Source organism: Primulina huaijiensis, chromosome 9 (assembly GCF_012295235.1).
Source record: "Primulina huaijiensis isolate GDHJ02 chromosome 9, ASM1229523v2, whole genome shotgun sequence".
Classification (NCBI taxonomy): domain Eukaryota; kingdom Viridiplantae; phylum Streptophyta; class Magnoliopsida; order Lamiales; family Gesneriaceae; genus Primulina; species Primulina huaijiensis.
In genome coordinates this window covers 20,678,917-20,703,265 of record NC_133314.1, presented here as the reverse complement: position 1 = coordinate 20,703,265, position 24,349 = coordinate 20,678,917, and the positions used below count along the sequence as shown (strand labels likewise).

Here is a 24,349-nt window from a genome sequence, read left to right as displayed (position 1 = left end):
TCACGCACTCATTACTATTCAATATATGTTTTTATTCACCAATTTTCGATTGTAATTCTAAATCTAAAGTCATTACTACTTTTTAAAATGTGATCTGAAAGTAAAGTATAATTGATTTTAAGATAAAAACGATTCAATCGGTCGCATATTACGATTTCTAATTTAATCATTTGAATGAGGACATCTTTGGATTTCTTTTTCGAAAATGTCATGATCGATAAAAGAACTTTCGTACTACTCTACAAGATACAATATACAAAACATACGTTATGTCTAAATTTATAGAGTTAGAGGAACTTATGACCAAAAATAAAAGAGTTCGATTTTTTTATTAATATTTTCTCGAACGTGTATGTCTCAATACGAACGATTGCGAATGCCAACGTCGTCATGTAAAAACATGGTGTTTTGTATGCATCACATATTTAATTCAAAATTTTGTCTCAATCTTAAACCCAACGATCGGCCCATCCTGGATACAGTTTTGTGCAGCTGCCCGTTAATTACTTTTCATAAAATAAATTTCCAAACCATTACATAAATGTTTGAGCAGTTTCGGCCTTTTTCTATGTCACCTTCCGAAGTCCTTAGCATAAATTCTCACGCCCTCTCTCACAGAATGTAATGCAAGCAGCTTGAGCAGCTTGAGCAAAAAGCTTGGTGAGTTCTTCCTCTTCTCTCCTTCACTTCAATCTATCATCTATGCTGCTTTTTTATTTCCTATTTTCTGATGTTTTTCGCAGATTTACATGTTTTTTGACTTGAAGGATTTATCTTTCTGTGAGATCTGAAGCATTGTTTTGTGAATCTCCTCGAAGCTCATTTTATCGGCTGGAAATGAAGCCGAGTGCTCAGCTGAGCTCGGCTGTTTTTCTTCTCACTCCGACTAGAACTCGGTATGCGTTTTTTTAATTGCCACTTGTTGTTTTTATGTGAATGAGATTTTATTTCGGTGTGTGCGTGTATTTTTATAGTGATCTGGGGAATGATTGAAGATGACGTTGGGTTATTGCACTATTAGATTTTGGCTGTTTATAGGATTTGTTTTGTCCGTTGTTGTTTGGGAATTTTGGATTGCGTAGCATTCATTGTGTGAAACTTTCGTTAGAGCTTCTTGGATAGTGTATGTAACTTAAATGTACATGTGATGTTCATTTGTTTTTTAGTTCAAATTTGGGAAAAATCGATTTATGTTTTGTGATGACAGGTGTGTACGTAATTAGATGGCTTTGTAGTTGATTTTAACTGTTGATTAACGAAGATTATAATTGCATGCGGACAATAAAAGACTCTATTTATAGTAGGAGATTTCTAATCACTTGATTTTCTCGACAAAACAAATTTTTCAGGGGGTTTGGGCGAAGGGGAGGGGGGGGGGAATGAGTTGGTTCCCACGTCGGCGAGATTAAGTTCTTCAGAGTTATATATACATGGACTTGAACAATCTTTCCTTTTAGCTAGCTTGGGTTGGAGGTAAGTCCAACTCTATGATTTAACAAGATTACTTAGTTCACTATTTCTTATGAAAGATAATTTGTATTTTGGGAGAATTAGGCTACCCTTTTTCCTAAAATGTTTTGGGATATGAAGAGATTTAAGTTTTTTTTTTGTTGTAATCGGAATATTGACAATTTTTGTCTTCGCTTCGTTTTATAGTGTCAATAGACTCTGATAGTTTTAGCAAACTACTGTTTATAACGAGAAGAAAGAAACTGCTGTTGAAATCTGGTGACAGTATTTAGGTTTAGGTCTTGTTATTTGTATATCTTGAGTTTGACTGTTTTCACGAACAGGTGTGATTTGATTATCATATCAAATGACAAGAAAGAAAAAATTGCTTCGGGATTGCTGAATCCTTTTCTCTCCCATCTCAAGACTGCCCAAGATCAAATCTCGAAGGGTGGTTATTCAATTTTACTTGAGCCGAAAAATGGCAGTGATGCAGCTTGGTTTACGAAAGCAACTCTTGAAAGGTTTGCTGAGGATGCAATATTATATTAATGTCTAGGTTATCAGTCTTGCCACATTTATACTTATGGTGCTATCGTCAAAATAAGCTTTTGACTGCTATCTTTTAATATTTGCCTGTTTGATGAAAAGTAATTGCAGTGAAACTCTTCCCGTATTCATGAGATATAATTTTAGAACACTGACTTAATAATCTTTACGAGTGTGAAGTGGTGATAGCTTACACCTTATGCGTAGGAAAGAAAAGCAGAAATTTCTGAAGAAATATTTTTTGCCCCTTTAAAAATGTCGATTACTATTTGTCCGCTCTATATCTTATTACAGTTCTCAGTGATCCATCTGGATTATGTGATGTATGCTAGGTGACCAACCAGTCCCTAGTGATAAGTGATCGATGTTATTTATTTTTGTTGGTAGATCTTTTTGACTTGAAGAATCCCTTTAAAGGATGAGAAACTATGTACCAACTCTAAGGGCTTGCTACTATCTTTTTTTCACATCTTTTGAGTAACTCTTGATGTATGCTATTTCACACAGGTTTGTTTGTTTTGTGAGCACGCCGGAAATCTTGGAACGTGTGCACACGTTAGAGACTGAGATCTTACAGATTGAGGAGGCAATCATCACTCAGAGTTGCAAAGATATAGGGCAAATCATTGTAAACTACTGATCAATGGAATAATTTCTCTATATTCATCGTCAGGCAGATTGATTTAATTCTATTCTTTATTTATTTTGACAGGTGGAAGATCATCGAGAAACCATGAGAGGATCTGAAGGTATCTTAGAAGACAATATTATCCGTGTTTACTAAGATGGGTCATTTTGTAACATAGCATGCTTTCTGGTGAACAGGTCTTGGCTATGTATTTTAACTACAAGCTTATTCTCTTCTTTACTTTTTGATCTGTTATGCCTGTTCATTTTTAAATTACATGATACTGTAGAAGCAACAGAAATTAGAATTAACATGTTGATTACAACAGTCCCTCCTTACCTGTGCTGATGACTGGTCTACAAATGTTTATCCGTTGGATGATGAATGTATGTATTTACAAGTGGTTGCTGCTTGAGAAATGGATTTATATCTAACAAATGGAGAGACATAGCATTTACTCTTTGCACTCTAAAATAACATACAGGAAACAAATATTTACATGATAACGAGGAGAAAGCAATTGTTCTTTACAAGGTGACTAAGAACTCTATAAGCTCTTCCTTCTATCTCTTAATTACCATCTTTCACGCTTTTGTTTTCCTGACAGCCCGAGGCACCACTTCCTGAAGCTGATGGGTCATGCTTGCAGGAGGGAAATTCTAAGTATGTACTTCAATGCATTGTAGGATATTCCATGCAATGCCAATGTTTCGTAATACATTTTGTTTATGCATGACTGTTAGCTCATTTCATGGATTAAGCTTTAACAGGCTTGAGGTTGTGTCAATCTTAACATGGCTCGTGAGGCTTACAATAACGAAACTGAGTACTGATGCTTCCACTCAAAAGTTCTGCTTCATGATACTTAAGTTTGTGGCATCGTTCTTTAAAGTTTTGATTGGTTTTCAGTTCCATCTGGTCATTTGCAATGCTATGTTGACGTGTGGATAAATTTTTTTATTTTTCTTTCGAAAGTTTTTCTTCATCTGAATACTTTGGCTTTCATAATTTGTGTCTTGCCATTTTTTTTGCCAAAAGATGATGGTCCATTATGCAGTAGAGTGGAGGGAATTTGGTTTTAGTGCCTTGGTTTATATTTGGAGCTTTTACTTCAAGTTTTAAAAAATGGCATGGTGTTCTCATGGGATTTTGATTAGCACTAGAAAATATAAATTTATGAAAAGGTGAATCCAAAATATTTTTTTCTTGAATCTTCATGTTTACACACCTAAATGGATAAAAAGAAAAAGAAATAAAAAGGCAGGGAAAGGATCTTCTTCCTAGTTTGATTGCATGCACTTTTGGTTTTGTTTTATTGGATTCATGTCCTGCCTTTTGAGAATTTTATAGTAGTTAACATTCCTGAAAAGCCGTAGGTTCTTGGTTCAAAAAGAAAATGTTTGATAGAAATTGCTCATATACTCCTTTGTCAATTACGAGTCAGTTGATAAGTTGATTATTCATCCTTTTTAATGTCTCTGCAAAGTTGTAAATCTCTACACCATTGTGATTGGAGATATTGGAAATAATTTATGTCATATTATTTTATTGAAATGATCTACTTAACCTTAGTGATTTATTGCTATCTTCCACTTTACTTGTTATCTGTCGTCTTTGGAAATATCACAATAAAAAGAATTTCTTGGGGATTTTGGCGGGTAGAAATATTCAATGAATTTGACTCGCACGGACTATAAAAGTCTATGGCCAATGTGATTGCTATGACCTTTGATTTGTTGAACTTATCAAAGCTTGTAGATCATGTTTAGATGAGAAATGAGATGAATGAAAACGCAATGAGATATCTGATATCCTAATTGTCACCTTTTCCTATTGAATTAGAGTTCAGCTTTTGAAAATCCTCGAAACACGCAAAACAGTGCTAAAAAAAGAACAAGGTATGGCATTTGCTCGTGCTGTGGCAGCTGGTTTTGATATTGATCATGTGACGCCACTTTTATCATTTGCTGAGAGCTTTGGGGCCACGCGATTACTGTAAGCTTCTTCTTCTACCTCCTGATAAGTATGTAAAAGACTAGGCATTGATCCATACATACCCTGACACTGCTATATTCTTGGAAATTTCCTTGAATTGGCTATATCCACGTGACAGAGAAGCATGCTCAAGATTCATAAATCTGTGGAAGAGTAAAGATGAAACTGGTCAATGGCTTGAACTTGAAGCATCAGAAGTGTTGGCCACTCGATCAGAGTTTTCTGCAATAAATGCATCTGGTATTTTTTTGTCTGGCACTACTGACAAACATGATGAGCCAAACCATGAGCTGGCTACAGAGAGTAATGGGAAATCATGCTCGACCAATAATGAAGGTAAAGATCAAGTCTTTGTGAGATGTTACACACAAATTTCCGGTGAAAAGAACATACTATTGGTTTCTGTTTGGCTTAAATTTGATTTCTTTGTTGATTCATAATTTTCATTTTGTCATATATCTGTGAATAACCAGGATGCAAGGTTTGTATCGTATGCACTAGTGATTTCAGGAAGGAAATGAATGACAATCTTAAATTTGAAGAAAATTGATGTTAATCTACAAAAATATCTTGTTTAATCGAATATCATCAAGAAAATAGAGGAATAATTGTAGAATTAGCAAGTATCTCTAATCATTCTGGAGCCAGCACTCAACTAATTTTATTCTTTCCATACCAAAGAAATACTTTCTTAGTGGTTTCCTCAATGGAATTCAAGTTTCAAACATAGCCTTGGTGACTCAAGAGTCAACATGAAATGAAGCAAGCATCGTAGAGTCTTAGCGTGACATGGTCTTTTTTTCCATGCTTGTTTGTGAACAAACATGAATCCATTCAGGATATCATAGATATGTAATGTTTATTCCCTTGCTCCAGCAGATAACTCAGCTCCAAATGGTCAACAAGAATATTTTCAGGGACAGTTTCCTCATCTAGTTTTTCCTTCGTGGTCTTTGAATAATCCCCCCGGTGCCCAACCAGTATTTCCTGCATACCCTGTTCAAGGAATGCCATACTATCCGACTTACGCAGGCAGTGGCCCCTTTTTTCAGCCACCTCATTGGCCCATGGAGCACGCCTCATCAAATTTTGGTCGTCAATCAGGGCATAGAAAGCAATCAAGTGATGGTAGGGATAATAATGGTTCAGAAATGTCAGATATTGAGAGAACTAGATCATTGGATGATATGCAAATTAGTGCAGTGTTTCCAGACAGCCGTAAACTGCATAGAAAAAGTGAAGGATCTAATAAAAAACAATCTGGCACGGTTGTTATACGAAATATTAATTATATAACTTCGAAAGAGAAGAAATCTGGCAATGAATCCAACTCAGATTCAGATACTGACACTGATGGAGAATATAAAAGTTCTAAGGGTGATGGTCTTGGGATGATCCATCAAAATAGTAACAGATCTTTGAGAAATAAAGGAAGCCATATGAATTCTTTGGATAATTTGAGTTTCAACAATGTAATTTCTAATTTTGGAAAAGATGCTGATGATACACATCGGAAGGCTTTTCAGAACTGTTTACTCCAGGAAGGTGATGAGCATGCTAGTGCTTACAACAAGGGCATGCTAGCTATGCAAAATAATACAAAAATACGGGCAAACACAATGGGTGCTGATCCACTGGCTCATGGTTCACCGGGACGAGGTGCTTTACAAGTTGATAGGATTAATGGCACCCACGAAATTGATGAACGTACATTCCCTAGGTTCAGGGGATCAGATGATTTTATTATTGGCAGTCGACAGAACCAACAAAAATTCCGAAATTCATTGGGTGCACTAGATGTGAATTGTTTTGAGGTTGCCACCAATCTGATAGATGGAGAATCCTCTCAGGGAATGACCGACGAGTCTTTCATTGTACCATTTCGTACAATGTCAATAGATCAAGTTGGAGGCAGGGATAGATCTGCTATTGATATGGGCTCTGAGATTCCATCAGCACGTCAAAATTTTGATGTTAGGAATGTAGTCAATTATGAACCTGATGGTTTAAGCTTAATGCCAGAACGTGGAACTGAGAAGAGATCAATCGGATATGACCTTACTCAGGACTATGAAATGCAGGTCTGTACTGAGAGTTCTCAGGAAAAAGGGAAAAAAGAAGTTGCTGACCCAAAGGGAGGATTACGGAAATTAGATAAGGATAAGAGATTGAAGGTCAACTCGGATCCTTTGAGTAAGCAAAGAACTGGAGGTCCTATAAGGAAAAACAAGTCTTCAAAGATGAGTCCTTTAGAAGATGCACGTGCCCGTGCTGAGAGGCTGAGATCCTATAAAGCTGATCTGCAGAAAATGAAAAAAGAGAAGGTATGACATTATCCTATTTGCTTCACAATCTCAAATATTACTTGCTCGACTAGACTAATCAAAACTTAAGTGAGCGGCATGTTCTTACTGCCGATACAGTGGAGTGATACTAACCATCATTAGGATATTGGGCCTACCTATGTGTTCCTCCAATTTCTCATTATTCGAGGTCTTGAGGATAATATGTATATGCTTGGAGACCATGCTTGATTTTCCGGTGTGTTGTATTACATTCTTGATAGACTTTGCCTATATTCTAATGGTCAACTCTTTGCAGGAAGAGGCTGAAATGAAGAGAATTGAAGGTTTAAAGCGAGAGAGGCAAAAGAGAATTGCGTCGAGGGGCAGTTCCACCACCACTTCTGCAAAACCATCCTCACTCTCACCTCAAATGCCAACAAAGCTATCTCCAGCCACTGATAAAGGATCTAAGTTAGGTGATTCTGAGCCTGAGTCCTCATCACCCTCGCAGAGATCAAAAATTAGAACTTCAGTTAGAGCGAGTGTGCCACTCAAAGCTTCGGTATCCAGTAAACTAAATGAGGGGGGTCATGTGGCAGCTAATAGATTGACTAGGTCCGCATCATCATTATCTGAACCGAAAAGAGATAGTCAGGGTGTTACACCTGATTGTAAGGCTTCCATGGCGCTAATTAGGAGGTTATCAAAGCCTAAAACAAACACCAACCCTCCTGTTATGTTGTCGAAGGCACGAAGTGTTGAATCAGTATCAAAGAGGAAGTTGTCTGAGGGGACTGAGAGGAACAAAATACCTGCTATCATAAACCTAGACAGAAGTAAAGCTGTGATGCTGCCTGAATTGAAGATTAAAACATCAAAAGCGCTTGTAAATTCAGGTGAGAATGGATCAACTGTAAAAGGCAAACAGAAGGTGAATGGAATAAACCCTTCTACAAATGCTGAATTAATTGTGAAAAACTCCAATAGATTACATCAGATTGATATTGATGAGAATCCGATAGTTGAGAAAACTGTTGTCATGCTTGAGTATGAGAAACCTTATGCTCCCACCTTGCATCCATTGGAAGGAAAGTTGGAGATGGGAAATAAGCATTATAATGATCGTGACACAGGAGAGAAAAGTAAGGTGACATCCAACTTAGCTGATGCGCGTACTACACCACCAGTGAGACGTGTTGATAACCATTTCTTACCTTCTCAACTCCAAAAACAATCAGATTCTAATGAGGTGTGATGTGTAAAATTGATAATTTATTTCATGTCCACCTTAGGAATAGAGAATATGTTGGACACTTCTACTACCATTTAGGTTTTGGCAGATCGAAATTCAGAGATGAAAGAGACAAGCATTACACCTGTGAGCCAATGTTAATGGGTGTTTAATGAACCCCTTTAGCTTGTTTTACAGGATTGGCTCGCATGCTGCATTTATAATGCTCTGAGTGTGACCGATAGTAGGATGAAGGGTTTTGGGTATAATTAGCGTGCACCGTCCTCTATAGTCTGCAAGCGATACTCTTATTCCTTTAAATGCTGATTATGATATACAAACTTGATAACTTCTTGTCCTAATCTATTAAACATTTCTAATAAGATCCTGACACAGCTTGCTGTGGTTACCAGGTTAAGGCATCTTATTTGGACTAGAGCAAAGCACATGTGGCAAGCTCAAAACTAGAGACAAGAGTTGAAGGAACTGCCAGAACAAATGTACCTGAAGAAGACACCTGTTAGGAATCAATGGGTTTCAAGAGACTTCTAAAATTTGGAAAGAAGAATCACCCTTCGTTGTCAGTGGAACGATATTATTTGACATAAAATATAGAATTCCATATCATAATTCATTTTATCATGAACATGTCACGCATTTCTCCAATTTCCGAAATTGATCAAGCGAAATTGTCAGAGAAATATATTATACCATTCAAGAAGCGCTTAAGACTAGATTTGTTACCATTTCACATTCCTCCAAGCCCATGGACCACTACAAGTCACAGGATTCAATCTAGGAAGGAGACAGATAAAAACCATAGACGTTGGCAAAGAAATAATCAAAACAATTTATTTGCATTGCCATTATAAACAATTTGCAACATTTTAAATTTCGAGGAACTCTGATAAATTTGAGTAAACTAACGGCTTGAATAGATTTAAATATTTTGTGCAGGATACACACTCATATGATCAAACTCTGGTTGGCACTTCCCAAATGAAGATGGACACACTAGCAGCCTTGCCTACTCGATCAGCTTTAGATGGAGACATAACGCTCACTTCTTGGTTAATAGAGGTAGAATCCTCGATCAAGTGATCGACGATTTTCGGATCCCCTGATGCATGGGGAATAGTCTTGAATGACCTTCCTGCCAGGTCTTTTTGATATGTCGATAAAAGATGCTGCTGGTAAAGTTCATCCATCAGAATCCGTCTCGCGAAATGGTAAGGGAACTGTCTTCACAGCTCTGAACTTCCCAACGTTGTTCAGATGCTCATTTTCCAGTCTATATAATCCAATAATATAAAGTTAGTTTAAACAAAATGGTCCTCGGAGAGCACATTTCCCTCCAATGTTTTTTTCGAACATATACCTATAGTAGTTCCAATGTCCACGCCTGATGACCTCCAATGAAGCTAGGAAAAAATCGAGTAAATGTGACTTGAATGCCCCAATATTGAAATGCATCACATTCTCCACCCATGCTATTCTCAGGACAAGATTGAGGGCCTGAAAGTCGCATTTTGTAAATCAGAATACACAAAAATTCAGAGACAACAACCTAAGCATCTCAGCGACCAACAAGGAACAAAAGAAAGATGAGCTCACAATTGATGCATAGTAAACTCCTTTTTTCTTCAATATCAGGTCGTCTCTTAGCCACAGATTCTTGGATTTTGGATCAAAAATACCCCAATCTTTGACGAAATCCCAGTACAGCTGATAAATCGTGGCCACGATCGAAGTCACCAATACTATTGCCATCCACAGATTTGACGGTTCCCTGGCATAAGTCAGCCTTGCTCCGGCTGCCACCATGGCCGAGACATACTTCCCAAGATTAGCCAAATGGTCTGAATTGGATTCATCAAACCATCTCCTCGCACACTAAAGTTTTTTTTATTAAAAAAATCACAAATTAGTAAAACAGGACATGAGAGCTGCAGTGTTACATGTCTGAAATCCACTCAAAAGCTATAATGGAGTGGATTGTAAGTTTAAGAGATTTTCGACCCAATAAACTAGTCTTTTGAATTTGATTGATTCTTCTTTTGGACCTTGTCTAGTGTAATTAAAGGACTTCAGGAGATGAAAATCCTGATTCTACCTTTGAGTTTAGAAGTGAAATGACAAATTTATATCGCAACTTTTCTGCATGTAAGATAACACGACGACAACGTCTTACCTGCATTGCACGCCAGTAGTAAGGCGCGAAGGAAATAACATAAGCAAGCTCCCTATAAAGTTTGCCTGATTTACATGTTTCATACTGGTGTGTTTTGATGCTTCCAGCAAGAAAATAGCAGGCTGCTGATTCCATGTGTCTTAATAATGTAATCTATGAGATAAATTCAACGTGTTACTTTCATTTATTTTGAGACTTGAAATGGTTAAAAATACTGTATTAGCTATATTGTCAATCTGAAGACTACCTGACTAGTCAGTTGATCAGCCATGAAGAAGTCTACCATCAGAACCTGCATATTATATTTCATTTGCACGACATATGGAAGGTGTCACATAATTTGCAAGACAATAACAAGTATTACTAAAAAATTGTTTAATTTACTTACAATTACCTTATAAAATGGAGAGCAAACAATGTTTCGCGTAACTCTGAGGAAGCAAAAGCGTGTTGAGCGATAAAATGTGTTAAATGGACACACCAAGAGGATGACGAAAAACTATTAAGTCGAAACGGCCACACGTGTATCAGCACGAGATTTTGAAATCAGAATCAAAACAAGTATTACCATTAGTTCTTGTACTCATTTAGATCTAAAACTTATTATCATGGTTAGGTACTCGAGGTCATACTAACCAGTAACAGAATTCCGGGGATCATATCGACGCGGTGAGGATAAAGACCAGTGGAGAGTAGGATAAGATGAATGATCATTGCTCCCACGACTGCTGTCATCAAACAAGTGCAGATGAGGAAAGCATCCCTATACTTGAGGGCTGTGCTCGGTTGAAATTCGAAGATGAAGTTGTGATTGATCCTCGTGTTCTTCCACATGAAAATGTTGCATCCGTACATGAACAAGTGCAAGCTTAGCAATGCAAACATGCTGCATTTTTACACGTTTCTCTTAGGGTTAGCATTCTTTGCAAATTGATATTACAAATGTGGTCGCAACGACGATCACCTCTCTTTTACATTAATTAAAAAAAATTTGCACTTCGATCCCGGATTCTTGGCACTCCATGGAGTTGAGAAAATTCAAGGTCTTTTATATATATATATAAGATGAAGTGATTATTAAATTTTTTTTATTAAAATTCGTTCGGACAATGACATTTTCTCGTCCAAGGCTCGGTCCAATCCTGGTTGTAGGAATTTGGGCTTGGAACTAAATGGGCCAAATATGAGGACTGGGCCAGAAGAATAATTTCATCTGGCATGGCATTGATTGCGATACCCCTAATCCATCATTCTCTATTTTGTTTTGTGTTTTGTGTTTTGTTTTTTGTTTTTTGTTTATTTATTAATCTACCAATCTTAATATAAAGTTCAATGCTCTAACGTTTCTTATTTTTATGGAAAATTTCAGTATGATCTGTATTTTTTTTGTATTAATGATGTTGGTCATATATATGTTATCAAATTTCAATTTTTTCATGTATCTTTCGATTTTTCACAATTTTAGTCATTTTTTATCAGAGTGCTGATGTGACATTAACACGTTATATATATATATACGTGGTCATTATGTGTCACCTCAGTTACACGCTAAAAAAATGACTAAAATTACCCAAAAAATTAATAAAAATAGTGAACTAAGACTGAATTTTGATAACATAGAAGAACAAAATCGCAAAAAAGACAACATACTGGACAAAAAAAATACAATTTGTATTTTATCATACCTAGATATTCTGAAAATGATGATATGGTGCATGAATGCTTAACAACCATAACAGAATTAATAATAAAGCAAACAATAAACATATATATAAAGAAAGAAAGTGAGGAAATGAGGATCATGTGACGCAAAGTTTTGTTAATTACCTGAAAATAGGGTATACGGTTTCCATGTAAACAGGGGAGAACATGCCGCTTACATGTGCCAATATTGCGTATACACTGAATAATGTTACAAAACAACCTGTAAATAAACCTGCAAAAAATTACTCAGAAACTGAGATTATAGACTATTTATCATTGTATTTTACCACAAACTTTCATATTCTATATATATATATATATATATATATATTCATTCTTACCGACGAAAAATGTAACCATGTGAGATTCGGTGTTTTGTTGGGGTTTCAAGAACTTCATGGCCTTTTTCCTATCACTGTTTGTGAAGTGCTGGGTGAACAAGGTCTCCACCTCGTCCATCAGTCTCACAACCTTTTTTAAAAAATAAAAATAAAAATAAAAATAGGAACCATTCCCTATTTAACACTATTAAACCTTGAAAAAAGGAAATTAATAATAATCGATATATAATTAATTCAAAGTCTAAATGCATGCTAATCCTCGAATACTTGTCAGGAGAGGCTAAATAAACAAGAAGAGAAATTTAGATAAAAGGATGAATACTTGCAAATTAATTAGTTCTTTCCTTAATCTATCGAAGCAATTTATTATTATTTCTCTATCTCAACGTGATATATACAATTTTATAAAAATTTAGATACCAAGCCAATTAAGTCCAGCAATTAGCAAATTACACTTTCCAATTTAATTGGATTGGTGAAGGTTGGGGTGGTTTTTTGTGGTGTTGTCATGTCTTAGTTCCATGTTCGCTCAAACACGATTGCACTACAGACTTCGGGAGTATTTTTTTGGCAAAAACTTGTGTGAACGATCTCACGGTTCGTATCTTATGAGACGGATCTCTTATTTGGATCATCCAAGAAAAAGTATTACTTTTTATGCTAAGAGTATTATTTTTTTATTGTGAATATCGGTAGGGTTGGCCCGTCTCATAGATAAAGATTCGTTAGACCGTCCTACAAGTGACCTACTCTTTTTTTTTTGGTGCAGTGAAGACAGATACAAAATTGTTGTTATAAAATCTCATTAATTGTTCTCGCATTACCTTGGTCAAATGCGTGATAAAATGTTATCAAAGCCAGTCGATTGCATAAACACGGGGAAAGTGCTACATGCATGTGCAGAAACCTCCTATTGAACCTACAAGAAAAAAAATACTACATGCATGGAAGTTACGTCTAGAACATTAAAGATGTGTAATTGTAATACCCTTCTCTCAACTTGAAATGGACTTTTAAAATTATTTGCATGGGCTACAATAGATTTTTACAGCAATTTTTTAAATCATTTTATCAGAACGAGCATAGATACAAGGTAGTTATTCTCATCACTTTATATACTTATATCTAGCATTGTAATGAATTTCACATTCTCCCAAACTATTTTGTTTGAAATCTATATCTCCAATTCTTATCTTTTAACTATAGTGCTTGCATGTAGACCGGAATTGGAATGTAATTTTTACGAACTTACAAAATAGACTAACTGCTAATTATTTCTCAAGATAAAGGACTTCAATTCATCAATTAATTAATTAAAATATCGAAAAATAATAACTAATTAATTAAAATAAGCACGTACAGTCTTAAAATAAGTGGTAACTACTTGTATCATATGATTTTATTATGGAAGTCATGTACAGCATGTTATGTTACCTTGTCTGAACTAATGAAATAAGCCCTTTTCACAACTTTGAGGTAACTTGCTGAGGCTTGCTGGTTTGACACCTGTTGATGAAAATACCAACCAAAACTCCAAAATAATTTTTTGGTGGAAATTATTATAATGATTTGTAATAAGGAAATTGTATAATATCCCAGTTATTCAAGATATCTCCATAATGTAGAGTAAATTTTCTATAATAATTGTTGTAATTGAGTTCGAACTCGAGACCTCGTATCAAAACAGCTTCTATCGGTGATTTCCATTTCAATCTATTTAAAATTTGCAAATATTTCATATTATTAATAGGTTCTGAGTCCTTACCTTGTCAAATTTCTTGAGTATCTTTGTGAAGGCCACCATATTCAGTGAGCTGCCAAAAATTAAAAAAATTTAAAAAAATTACAGTTTTAACTACCAGATCTCTTATTTGAAATGANTTCATGCATCATTTATGAGGGGTTAAAAAAGCAAGTGTACCATAAAAATATTGACAACAAATTAATGGAATTTTAGCTAGTCAATTTTTTTCATAATGATATTTTAATAAATTCTAAGTACCGTCTATCAATTAATTAATATCATAATCTCAAATAGATAAAAAGTTATAAAACCCATATATTAATAAATAATAATAATAATAAATCGGATGTATTTACCTTTTTATCCCTGAAGAGCTATTTATATTTATATTTATATTTAATAATAATAATGTAAAATAAGTTAAAAGGATTGGGAGAACCTGTATTTTTTCAGCAAGCCAAGGCCTTTATATAATTCCACAAATGCCCCTCGTATCATCTTTTCCGCACATTGTATCTTCTTTCTGTTTATATACTCTCCTCCCTTTTTAGGGTTGTTCACCAGATCCTCCCACAGCATCGACGTCACGGCGGCTATCGTTCGTGTAGGTGTCGTGGCCGGAATGTCGATCCTCATCCTCATTTTCGGCTTCCCGTTTTTCGACTTTGCTCGCGTCGCCGAGTTTACGAAATTAATGCCATTCTTCTCCAACGTTTCAATGACATCATCTGTTTGTGAATCGGTTGGACTAACACGGAACTCGCTATGGCTTTCTGCATCATGAAGACAAAACGACGATGTATGTGAGGAACTAATTAAGGGGTGAAGTTTATATTAATTTCCATTTATTTTAAATTGACTTTGTATCTTCTGCAACACTACCGAACATTTGCTGCATTCCAAACACATTGCGAGTTTCAAATTAAATAAGTTTTCTAATTTCTTTTACCACATCCATAAATAATATTTCTTGGAAAAAAAATGGTTTTTGTAAAGTAGTTTCTTTAAAATAAAATCTAACTAATGTTTATATACCCCTAAATCATCATCTTAATTATTTAATAAAGAGATATATAATTAATTACGCAATTATGATAGAACCATAGTTGGGTAATTTAACTCAACCAAGAATGATATCAAGATGTCAACTTAAAATATAATTGATATTTCATGCATAATGAGCTAACTTTAGTTAGTAGCAACTATTCATTATCGCTATATATCGCTTGGATAATGATTAATTCAAGTTGTTAGAAAAATGGATCGTACATTATATATATTACTAGCTAGAATACAAAACACAACTCACCGGAAAAATCAGAATTTAGGTCGGACGAGTTAGACCGAGAGAAACGTTTCGAGGTCATATGGTTGGAAGCCATGTTTTTCCGGCGCCATTCGACGAGAACTCGCTTGAGGTCTAGTAATATTTGAAGTTGCTTATTCAAAATCTCTCCTCTTTCAAGAAATTCTCTTTCTCTGGTCTTGTAAAATTGGTTCACTTTGTTAAGCTCGTCGTCCAACATCTCAAAGAACATCTTAACCTATGAAATGATCAGACAACAAAACTCGAGTATCGGGCACCACTTTGACAATTAGGTAAAACTCAATTCACAATACATAATTTCCTTTTAATATAATACGTAAATTCTGCATATAAACACTGGTTTGAAATTTTACTTTTTTTTAATGACGATAGAACTCACGATTCCTGTCATTTGTTGAATAATAGATAAAGCTCTGGACGAACGTATTACCCTGCAAACCATGCTAGCATGTACTAGTGTGAATTACTACACCTATTTGAGGAGGTTTTCTTTTCTTTGCTCCTAGTTTTATCCAGATGAGACCGCAAGCATATTTCGTTTTTATACCTTTTTTTTTTGCAAATGGGTATTCTGAAATGAAATACTCTCTTTTTTTATTTTCTTGTTTTATATCTCAAAATATTCAAATGTTTTTTTTTCTCCAAACGAATTATAATAATATATAAAGTTTGAAAATATTTTGTTTGAGTTAAAAATATTATCTCGATTTTATCATAAAAATTCACGTGAAACGGAAAAGACAACATGATAATTATACAGACCTTCATGTATGTTTAACAAAATCTAGAATTATGATTTAAAAAAAGTAACAATAATAATATCCAACTAAATGGAGATAGGCAGCTAAATAAAGTCATAAAAATTTAAAAATTAAATAAATATAAAAAGTGGGTTTTAATTGCAGTACCTCGTCTTCTTGAGAGAAAAGCTGAACTAGCTCAGTTTCATAAACTTCAACATCTTCCTCCTCTCCGTCTTCGCCTACGCTGATTTTACTTTTCACCTAAACAACAAAAAATAATAATAGTATTATTTAATTATGATAATTTTTCTTTCTATTATTTTTTAAAAATATTTATATATTTCGGGTAGTTAAATTATCTATCTAGTTCACGATTCTTTCGTGATACATTGGTGACAGCAAACCAATTTCGTGCTTTATCTCAATTGAAAATAAAAGAAACCGAAAAAGAACAAAACAACCAAAAGTTGGATCAATTTTAACAATTGTTGGTGGTTAAATTTTTAATCTGACTCAATAAAATATTAAATTTTCTTGAAATAATAAAAGAAACAAAATGAAAAAGAAATAGTACCATTTCCGTAGCCAGCATTGATAAAGTGACATATTAATTTATTTCTTCTATTTTAGCTGAAAAATTCACAAAATTTTGTGAATAAAATAAAATAAATCTGCATTCGTGTTTGCGAAGTTCATCAAATATTCACATTTTTTGCCACCTTTTTTCACCAGTGCTTACCAAACAAACAATCATATTAATTTACACATATTGGATAACTATACGAATTAAATGTCAAAAACTTCATGTATGAACACTAAATTAATCCCGCAACCCAAATTGGTTTAATGTCATCATCAATCAATGCAGAATATAAATATAAATATTATATTTTCATGTGATATACGGATGGATGGATAGTACTATCTTTTCAATAGTGATTAACCTGGATAATCTGGGGATCCTCGTCTTGGTTTTTCATCCACCTGGAGACTTTATTCATTAGAATCCGAGCAAGGTCGAAAATGGATGCCCCGTAATCATAGCTGATGTGCGGAACATCTCTTGGTTTTCTTGCCAACTTAATATTTTTTACATGTTTCTTCAATTGCCAATAATTTACAAATGCATCTTTCCATTCTGGGATGAGTTGTGCCTCAAGTTCTTTGGAGAATTTCACCATGTTTTATGAGGATCGGAGAAGGAGGAGGAGAAAGGAGAGCTTATTGGCATGAAAGTGGGATTTGAGGTTTATATAAAGATGAGTGGAAAATACATAGACGACAACAATTAGTATTAGTTTACATTTTTCGGCTGTCTGATTTGATAATGGTCAGACTTGACTGTTGTCCATTTTCTTTTTTCTTTGGGATAACATTGGAACGAAAACCTGTATATGTTTTGTTGAAGATAATGTTTTATTGACTAAGGTTTAATACCTACTCCGGGGCTTAATTTGTTTACCATTTTTGGATTATTGTACAATTACATTAAATTGATCTTATGGGCAAGAGTACTAGATATTTACGTAATACAACAACATAAATCATCGGCAATGAGATACAACGGTTATATTAAGTTAATGAAAGTTGTATATATGGACTGAACAATCTTTCCCTTGAGCTAGTTTTTAGGGTAAACTTAGACTCAAGTTCATGATATTAACACGGTATAGGTCCACTATTATATGTTGTACTGTCATTATGAGCTTCACTAATGTCTTCGGTTGTTATTAATATACGTGAGAGAGATGTATTAAATATCTCACATGTACATTTGTGTCATTGTGTGGTAAGTGACGAAGACATTAGTATATTACTATATTAACTAATAACTATGATATAAATGAGTCTTGATTGAGACGTGTACTCGTGTTATTACTTGTGAAATAATAAAATGTTAAAATATATTTACTAGCAAAACCTATATACGCAATAGTGTGTATATATATATATGTTAAAAAAATTTGATAGAATAATATTTTCTAAATATTTTGAGATTATATAAAAATTTAAAAACTTTATAGATGTTTTTTGTAAGATTTATTTTAAATTTATGATTTCTATGATGAATTTTATATTATAAATGATATAATTATCATATAATAACTCTCAGAATTACTATATGGAAAAATAAATAAATATTTTATTAATTTTAAAAGGTTAGAAAATTAATTAAATAAGATAATGATATTTTTTATTAAACAAAAATTATAGTACTTTTGTAATTTGAGATGTAATATTTAGTAATTACACAATGTCACAAAAACTAATTACTTGTGACCTTCGGTGCTTATACATATGTGTGTATTGTATTCCATGTTCTGTCCAATTCCATGGATCGATTCGTATAATTCGATACACAATTGTATGTTACTTTATCACCTAATTTTATGTTGTCTCTATTTCTAAAAATGGTAGACATCGACATTGAGTCACGTTATTGAAAAATTTTAATGAGACTTTAATTGCAAATAAATAAAATAAAACAACATACCTGTAAACGAATCAAGCCGGTTCACGGACTTTTTAAAAAATAGTCCCCGAGTTAGAAAGCTAAGCTATGTGTCTACCCCTAAAACTCCATTGAAACCATCACCTAGCTAGGCTCATTCTGAGATAAATTTCTCCATTCGGAAGGAAATTAACTTGCAAACTGTAATTTGACAGAAAATGTATGTGAATACACAATCTTCGGAATAAATTACAAGATCAATTTATTTTTTACTCGAATCAATATCGAAATCATGTTACGCAAAGTGAACTCGAATCGATATCAAAATCATGTTATGCAAAATACGGAGCCATCGATGCATGAAAGTTAAACTCATGCTAAAACGTTTCAATTAGTAAATAAATTATTTTTAAGAAGTTGTACGATGGAAGATTTTTAATTAATCTTTCTATATATAAATTAATTCCACCAGGTCCCGTATGACTTCGTGTGTGATCGACTTGGATTCCACTAAAATCTGCAGAATGGAATCATTCTTTGGGTAAAGCACTCTCAGCGGAGTATATTCCTAATTAAGAAACTTAAAAAGGGTAGGGAGAATTGGAGCCTTTTAACGTGACATTAATGGTTGGTGATTATATTATACCAACAAATAACTAATTTGGTCTACTTTATGTATTTATAAAAGGTCCATTCACAAGATTGATCTTAGGCTAGGTGTACTAAGTTTTCTGTGTTGTGTTTTAACTCTTACATAAAGTTCTTGTTTCGACAATTTGTATATTAATTCTTCTGAAGGACTTGATATTCCATATCGATTTAGAACGTACCGGAACTTGTAACGCTAATTAATCGAGATTGGTTTTATTTCGAAATCTTCGTGTTTAGTGGTAAAATTAAGTATTTCGATCTCACTTGAATTTTTGGGATCCACGGGAAATGCATGAACTCAAATAATTGAGCTTTTATTACTATGTGAGGTGACGACCATTTCCATTTCAACAATTTTCGTGATCATGGTTTCCTTTTTCCTAAAAGTGTCATTTAGAGAATTAAATTGATATTTCCTTAATTATTTTCCCCTTCAGTTTCGTTCCTACTTTACGATAAAATCAGATATTCAATTTTTTTATTATTATTATTTTTTTTAAAATGACCTTAATAATTAAATTAACATTATAAAGTTCACAATATCATATTGTTTTCTCTGGGAAGAAGAATAAGAAGATTGACACGCAATAATCATCATTCAGATATAAAATAAGAATAATTAAGAATATGTAATGGCTTACAGCATGGACCTTTAATCTTAGTTCTGATTGGCTAAAATCCATATATTTCTATACAAATTAAAAAAAAAATTGAATTTTTTTTATTCCAAATCTCCACTTGACCCGGATCGATTGTCAGTGCGTCAAAAACATGTACAGATTCGTTGCCACAATTAATATTAGAAGTCTTTCTCTTTGTAAGAGGAAAAATTGTGTTTGTGATCAGATTTCTTTTTTTTTTTTTTATTTCTATCTATTTCTTTATATATATATATAAACACATGATATCTCCATGACTTCAAGTATATGATGAATACAAATAAAATATAACTATAATATATAATAAATATAATACTCAAGTTATAGCAGAATAATGTTTTTAAATTTTTTTAATAAAAAAAGTCAATGTTTTTAAATTAATTGATAGGTTTTAAAGAATTTAGGACACGTCTCTGATGTAGTTTTCAACAGTTCGAAATGACCCTAAAAATTATTATAATAAAATAAAAAACAGTGGTGGCTATATATACACACACAATAGTGGGCTAACTGTGATACAACATGGCCATTCAGCCAACTTGCCTTTTTAACTTCGTGTTTGCGTGACGTTCAAACAATGTTCCTCTTTTGTGTCATTCCACTACAAAATATTGCACCAAAAATCCTTACGTACTCGTGCACGGTATTCTAAAAGACGTCGTCTATGATCGTCTAGACGGTTTTTAAGCGTTGGACAGTCGTTCTATCATCCCGATTTTCAGATCCGTCTAGACAACGGCCTAATATAATATATAGAATTTTTCCCCAAAACCCACTCAAACATGTCCTCCATCTAATAAAAAAATCGAGGGGGGCTCTCAAATATGTTAGTATTTTTTTATATAGGAAAAACACATGTGTAAGTTTTACTATATGCTATTCTTGATCTTTTATTATTCCCAATAATCAATGTCCCCCACTTACACACTATTACATTCTCGCCTTGAGCTCATACCCACCGAGTATACAAGTCCCTATATGCTCCAATATTCCTTTGGACATCAGCAAGTAGGTACCGATAGAACATCCGTATTTGATGTGTCCAAATCAATTAAGAGCACACCTATTTCATCTCTCTTTTACTCGGAAAAAACATCGAATTTCCATATTTAGAATAGAGTTGTGTGGGATCAAAGATATCAATTAAATGCGCGCGAGTGTCCGAATCGTTCTAAGATATATTGCGTTGTGGTCTTCAACAGATGGTTCCACTACATAGACGCGCGCCTATACTCCAATATTAGTCTCCACCAACAAAATTTTGGAGCACACAACATTTTCTTCGGAATTTAATTTGTGAATTAGAAATCAAACATCATAGATGGAATTAAACGTCCGTTTTAGTCTGGAATTTTGTCGCGGTAGCTGCCCTTGTCGTTACGTCCGGCCGGTTCAGCGACAGCGAGCCATGCTTGTTACTATATATAACTCCACAATGCTTCACATAATTCTATCTGTTCTCCATTTAATTAGCTGGATATATTTAGTTTGGACAACGCTTAGAATTTGTAGGTCCTTAATTACAAATTATTGATGGAAATGTTAATTAAAATTCACAATTTGTTACTTGTATTGCATCTTTAACTAATCGAAATAGGTGGTGAGATCGGACAAATTGACAACCAAATGAGACAAAGCGGGAAAGGTAAGAACAAAACTGCTATTTTTACAGAGAGACGACAAACAAGTGGTACGATGGGGTCTGATTTTGGCATTTATTTTGGAGCAGCCCCTTTCCGATTACGAATGCCATCAAAGAGAAAAGCCCATTTCATATATTGGTGGATACTATTTTTGTGTTTGTTGGACTAATAGTGAACCCAACAATAGTTGTTTTTTTCAAAAAAAATCAATAATTTTGTGTATAACTTCTCAAAACAAATCAAAATTTTATCGGTTTTTGGGATTTTGTTTTACTTTAATTTTCAATTTACTACTTGTGGAATTTTTATACTTCTTAGATTTGAACGATACAAAAAAAGGAATAAATAATCAAAGGAGAAAGATACATATCATGGACTTTCGAGTGGGGGCGTATATTATGGATAATATATATATTAGAGAAAAGTTTGAGCCACTACGTATAATTTTTGTGGTGGAACTATGGCTTTTGATGGGAACCTTTAAGTCACTTTCTTCGAATTTACACTAGTCAAGATCCGATAACCTGAATTCGACCCGTGGTTGGCACTTAGATGCATCCAAATCTAGTGAATGTGCCATATAGTTTAAGAGTTTTCCTTTTTTATATACTTGACTTCTGTTATTATCCGATCTCGAACTCGAAAATTTATTTTAAATTTGAGATTTTGATGTAAGATATAAATTACGATATGTACCTAGATTACAATTTGTATATGAGTAGGTCTCTTGTGAGATAGTCTCACGAATCTTTATCATAGAAACGGATCAACCATATCGATATTCATAATAAAAAGTAATACTATTAGCATAAAAAATAATATTTTTTCATGGATGACCCATATAAGATATATGTCTCACAAAATACGATCCGTGAGACCGTCTCACACAAGTTTTTGTCTTTGTATATACCTTTTGTTTAACTTGTGCTTTTAAAAGGGCCTTAAATTTTGCTCTAGACTTAAAAAAATGATGTATTTTCCTTTAAAAAAATGAAAGAAAGAAAAGATAAAAAGTGATGATTCGAATTCTTTTAAAAAGTAGTGGTTGTGGTGTAGATGGAGGAGTTAATGTAAATACCAGATATAGGATTGGACTAAATTGTTATTATTATTAATTAGTTAAAGGGATGAAGAAAGGTATGTGATATTTGAGATTATTCGATAGGTCTACTAATGGCATTTTCCTCAAAACCTAACTTCAAGCACTATATATATTACTCGTAATTAAATTGATACCGAAAGTTGATAACAAATGCCATATGGATTATTTAATGGGTGTGAAAGGTGGTTGTTTAATATAAAAGTACTGTGTAATAGAGAAACTTTGTGTTTTAGAGGTAAGTGTTGTGTACGATGTTGTAACACCTAACACAACATATAGTGGAATAATTCAACACACAAAACTTTACGTAAATAAATCAAGACACAAAGAATTAAGTACAAGTGAACATGTTTGTAAGCTGCCTTAAGACAAAAAATACAGTAGAAAATATTGTCAGTTTACACAAAACAAAATACTAGTGTTAACGAAAAGATAACTACCTTAACACAACAAGGAAGCAAAATGTATCCAAAATATCTATTACCAACATAATCAAACAACTATGATGCAACTTTATAAAGTCGAAATCTTTTTCAACGAACAACTCTCGACCAACACTTCAACTAGGTGTTGTGGTTGAACTTCTTCACCACTTCACGATAATACAACAACAACGGCGACGAGCAGCACACAAGTTCTCGATCCGTTATTCTTTACTCTATCTTTTTCTCGTCGTCCAAAGTCCTCTTTCGCGGCCTCTATTTTTTTAATATATATAATATTTAACCTGGATATTATTCATTGAGTAGATGCCTACAAAACATGAAAACTAGAGTTCATTAGCATATAAACTCTTTTAAATACAAAGTTTATATCCAGATAAAATATAAATCTTATTATAAATAGCATTAGTCAAGAAAGTCGAAAATCTATATTTTTATGCACAATGTTATTAAAAAAAATAAATATAATCAATGAATTAATTATGTTTTTTATGCCAAAACATTTTTCCTTTTAGGATGCTTCTTGATGTATTTGGCCATTATTCGGTTGGTAAATGACATTAAATTTACGAACCATATTCGAAGCCATCGTAGAGATTTCAGGCTTGTGAAATATGATTTATGTGTGGTAATTGGTGCTTTTTTATAGAGAGTTGATAAAGCACCTCACTACTTGTCATGATCTCATGTCTCAAGCTACTACTCCATGATTATTCAACAACTAAGCCACGTTTTTATGTCACTAAGTCACGTTTAATTAGCCACTAAGTCATGTTTTTATATCACTAAGTATGTGAATTTTCAAGGACTTCACATACGTCATTTGAAATTCATCTCTCAAATTCTTCCTCAGATAAAAATCACTCTTTTCAAAATTAATCCATTAATTCAGTCGCAATTTATATAGAGTGGTTGTTGATCAATGAGCTAATTATATGTCTAACAAACTTAAAATTTAAATTCAATCACATTTCGATCTCGGGAATTGGTTATAACATATGAATTCATTGTGGTTAAGAGCAAATTTGTACTAGTACGTGGTTTTACTAATCGTTTTGTGGTGCACTAATTAAACAAAAAATGTTTATCTAATCACGTCGTTAATTGGTATCACGAGAAAAGTCTCGTAGTCCACTCAAAATTGTGCATTAAGAAAAAGTTGCGTTAATATTAATGAATTTTTATGTTAATAATTGGATTTAACAAGATAAT

General features: G+C 33.6%; 2 protein-coding genes across 7 annotated transcripts; one reads left to right on the top strand and one right to left on the bottom strand.

Annotated features, from left to right (window-relative positions):
- Positions 1–641: 641 nt before the first annotated feature.
- LOC140984039 (uncharacterized) lies at positions 642–8,846 on the top strand. Of its 5 annotated transcripts, XM_073451198.1 has the most exons (12): positions 642–660; positions 744–896; positions 1,794–1,973; positions 2,506–2,626; positions 2,711–2,747; positions 3,111–3,160; positions 3,234–3,289; positions 4,469–4,621; positions 4,740–4,957; positions 5,498–6,945; positions 7,223–8,155; positions 8,551–8,843. In XM_073451198.1, exons 2-12 carry the CDS (start codon positions 838–840, stop codon positions 8,572–8,574), a joined length of 3,279 nt encoding a protein of 1,092 aa, XP_073307299.1. In that variant the 5' UTR covers positions 642–660; positions 744–837; the 3' UTR covers positions 8,575–8,843. The 5 variants fall into 5 exon arrangements, with proteins under 5 accessions (XP_073307299.1, XP_073307298.1, XP_073307301.1 ...); XM_073451197.1 differs by lacking the exon at positions 642–660 and having other exon boundaries at positions 690–896; XM_073451200.1 differs by lacking the exon at positions 642–660 and having other exon boundaries at positions 691–896; positions 7,223–7,802; positions 8,551–8,846.
- Positions 8,847–8,975: 129 nt separating this feature from the next.
- Positions 8,976–17,469, bottom strand: LOC140984040 (phosphate transporter PHO1-like). Of its 2 annotated transcripts, XM_073451202.1 has the most exons (15): positions 17,132–17,469; positions 16,353–16,448; positions 15,427–15,661; positions 14,557–14,890; positions 14,139–14,187; positions 13,808–13,879; positions 12,374–12,503; positions 12,156–12,264; positions 10,965–11,214; positions 10,723–10,827; positions 10,576–10,620; positions 10,329–10,481; positions 9,752–10,030; positions 9,516–9,652; positions 8,976–9,428 (listed from the first exon to the last, which is right to left on the bottom strand). In XM_073451202.1, exons 1-15 carry the CDS (start codon positions 17,366–17,368, stop codon positions 9,338–9,340), a joined length of 2,322 nt encoding a protein of 773 aa, XP_073307303.1. In that variant the 5' UTR covers positions 17,369–17,469; the 3' UTR covers positions 8,976–9,337. The 2 variants fall into 2 exon arrangements, with proteins under 2 accessions (XP_073307303.1, XP_073307304.1); XM_073451203.1 differs by lacking the exons at positions 16,353–16,448; positions 17,132–17,469 and adding an exon at positions 15,875–15,931.
- Between the last annotated feature and the right edge of the window lie 6,880 nt (positions 17,470–24,349).

What these genes read in the sequence shown, in the direction of transcription:
- LOC140984040 (XM_073451202.1), bottom strand. Translation starts at nt 17,368, where the DNA reads ATGGTGAAATTCTCCAAAGAACTTGAGGCACAACTCATCCCAGAATGG. An exon ending in TACTCAAGAAATTTGACAAG is followed by an intron (nt 13,880 to 14,138) that starts GTAAGGACTCAG and finishes TTTCATCAACAG; the next exon opens with GTGTCAAACCAGCAAGCCTC. An exon ending in ACCGTATACCCTATTTTCAG is followed by an intron (nt 11,215 to 12,155) that starts GTAATTAACAAA and finishes GTAAAAATGCAG; the next exon opens with CATGTTTGCATTGCTAAGCT.
- LOC140984039 (XM_073451198.1), top strand. Translation starts at nt 838, where the DNA reads ATGAAGCCGAGTGCTCAGCTGAGCTCGGCTGTTTTTCTTCTCACTCCG. An exon ending in TTTGGGGCCACGCGATTACT is followed by an intron (nt 4,622 to 4,739) that starts GTAAGCTTCTTC and finishes TCCACGTGACAG; the next exon opens with AGAAGCATGCTCAAGATTCA. An exon ending in ATGCTCGACCAATAATGAAG is followed by an intron (nt 4,958 to 5,497) that starts GTAAAGATCAAG and finishes CCCTTGCTCCAG; the next exon opens with CAGATAACTCAGCTCCAAAT.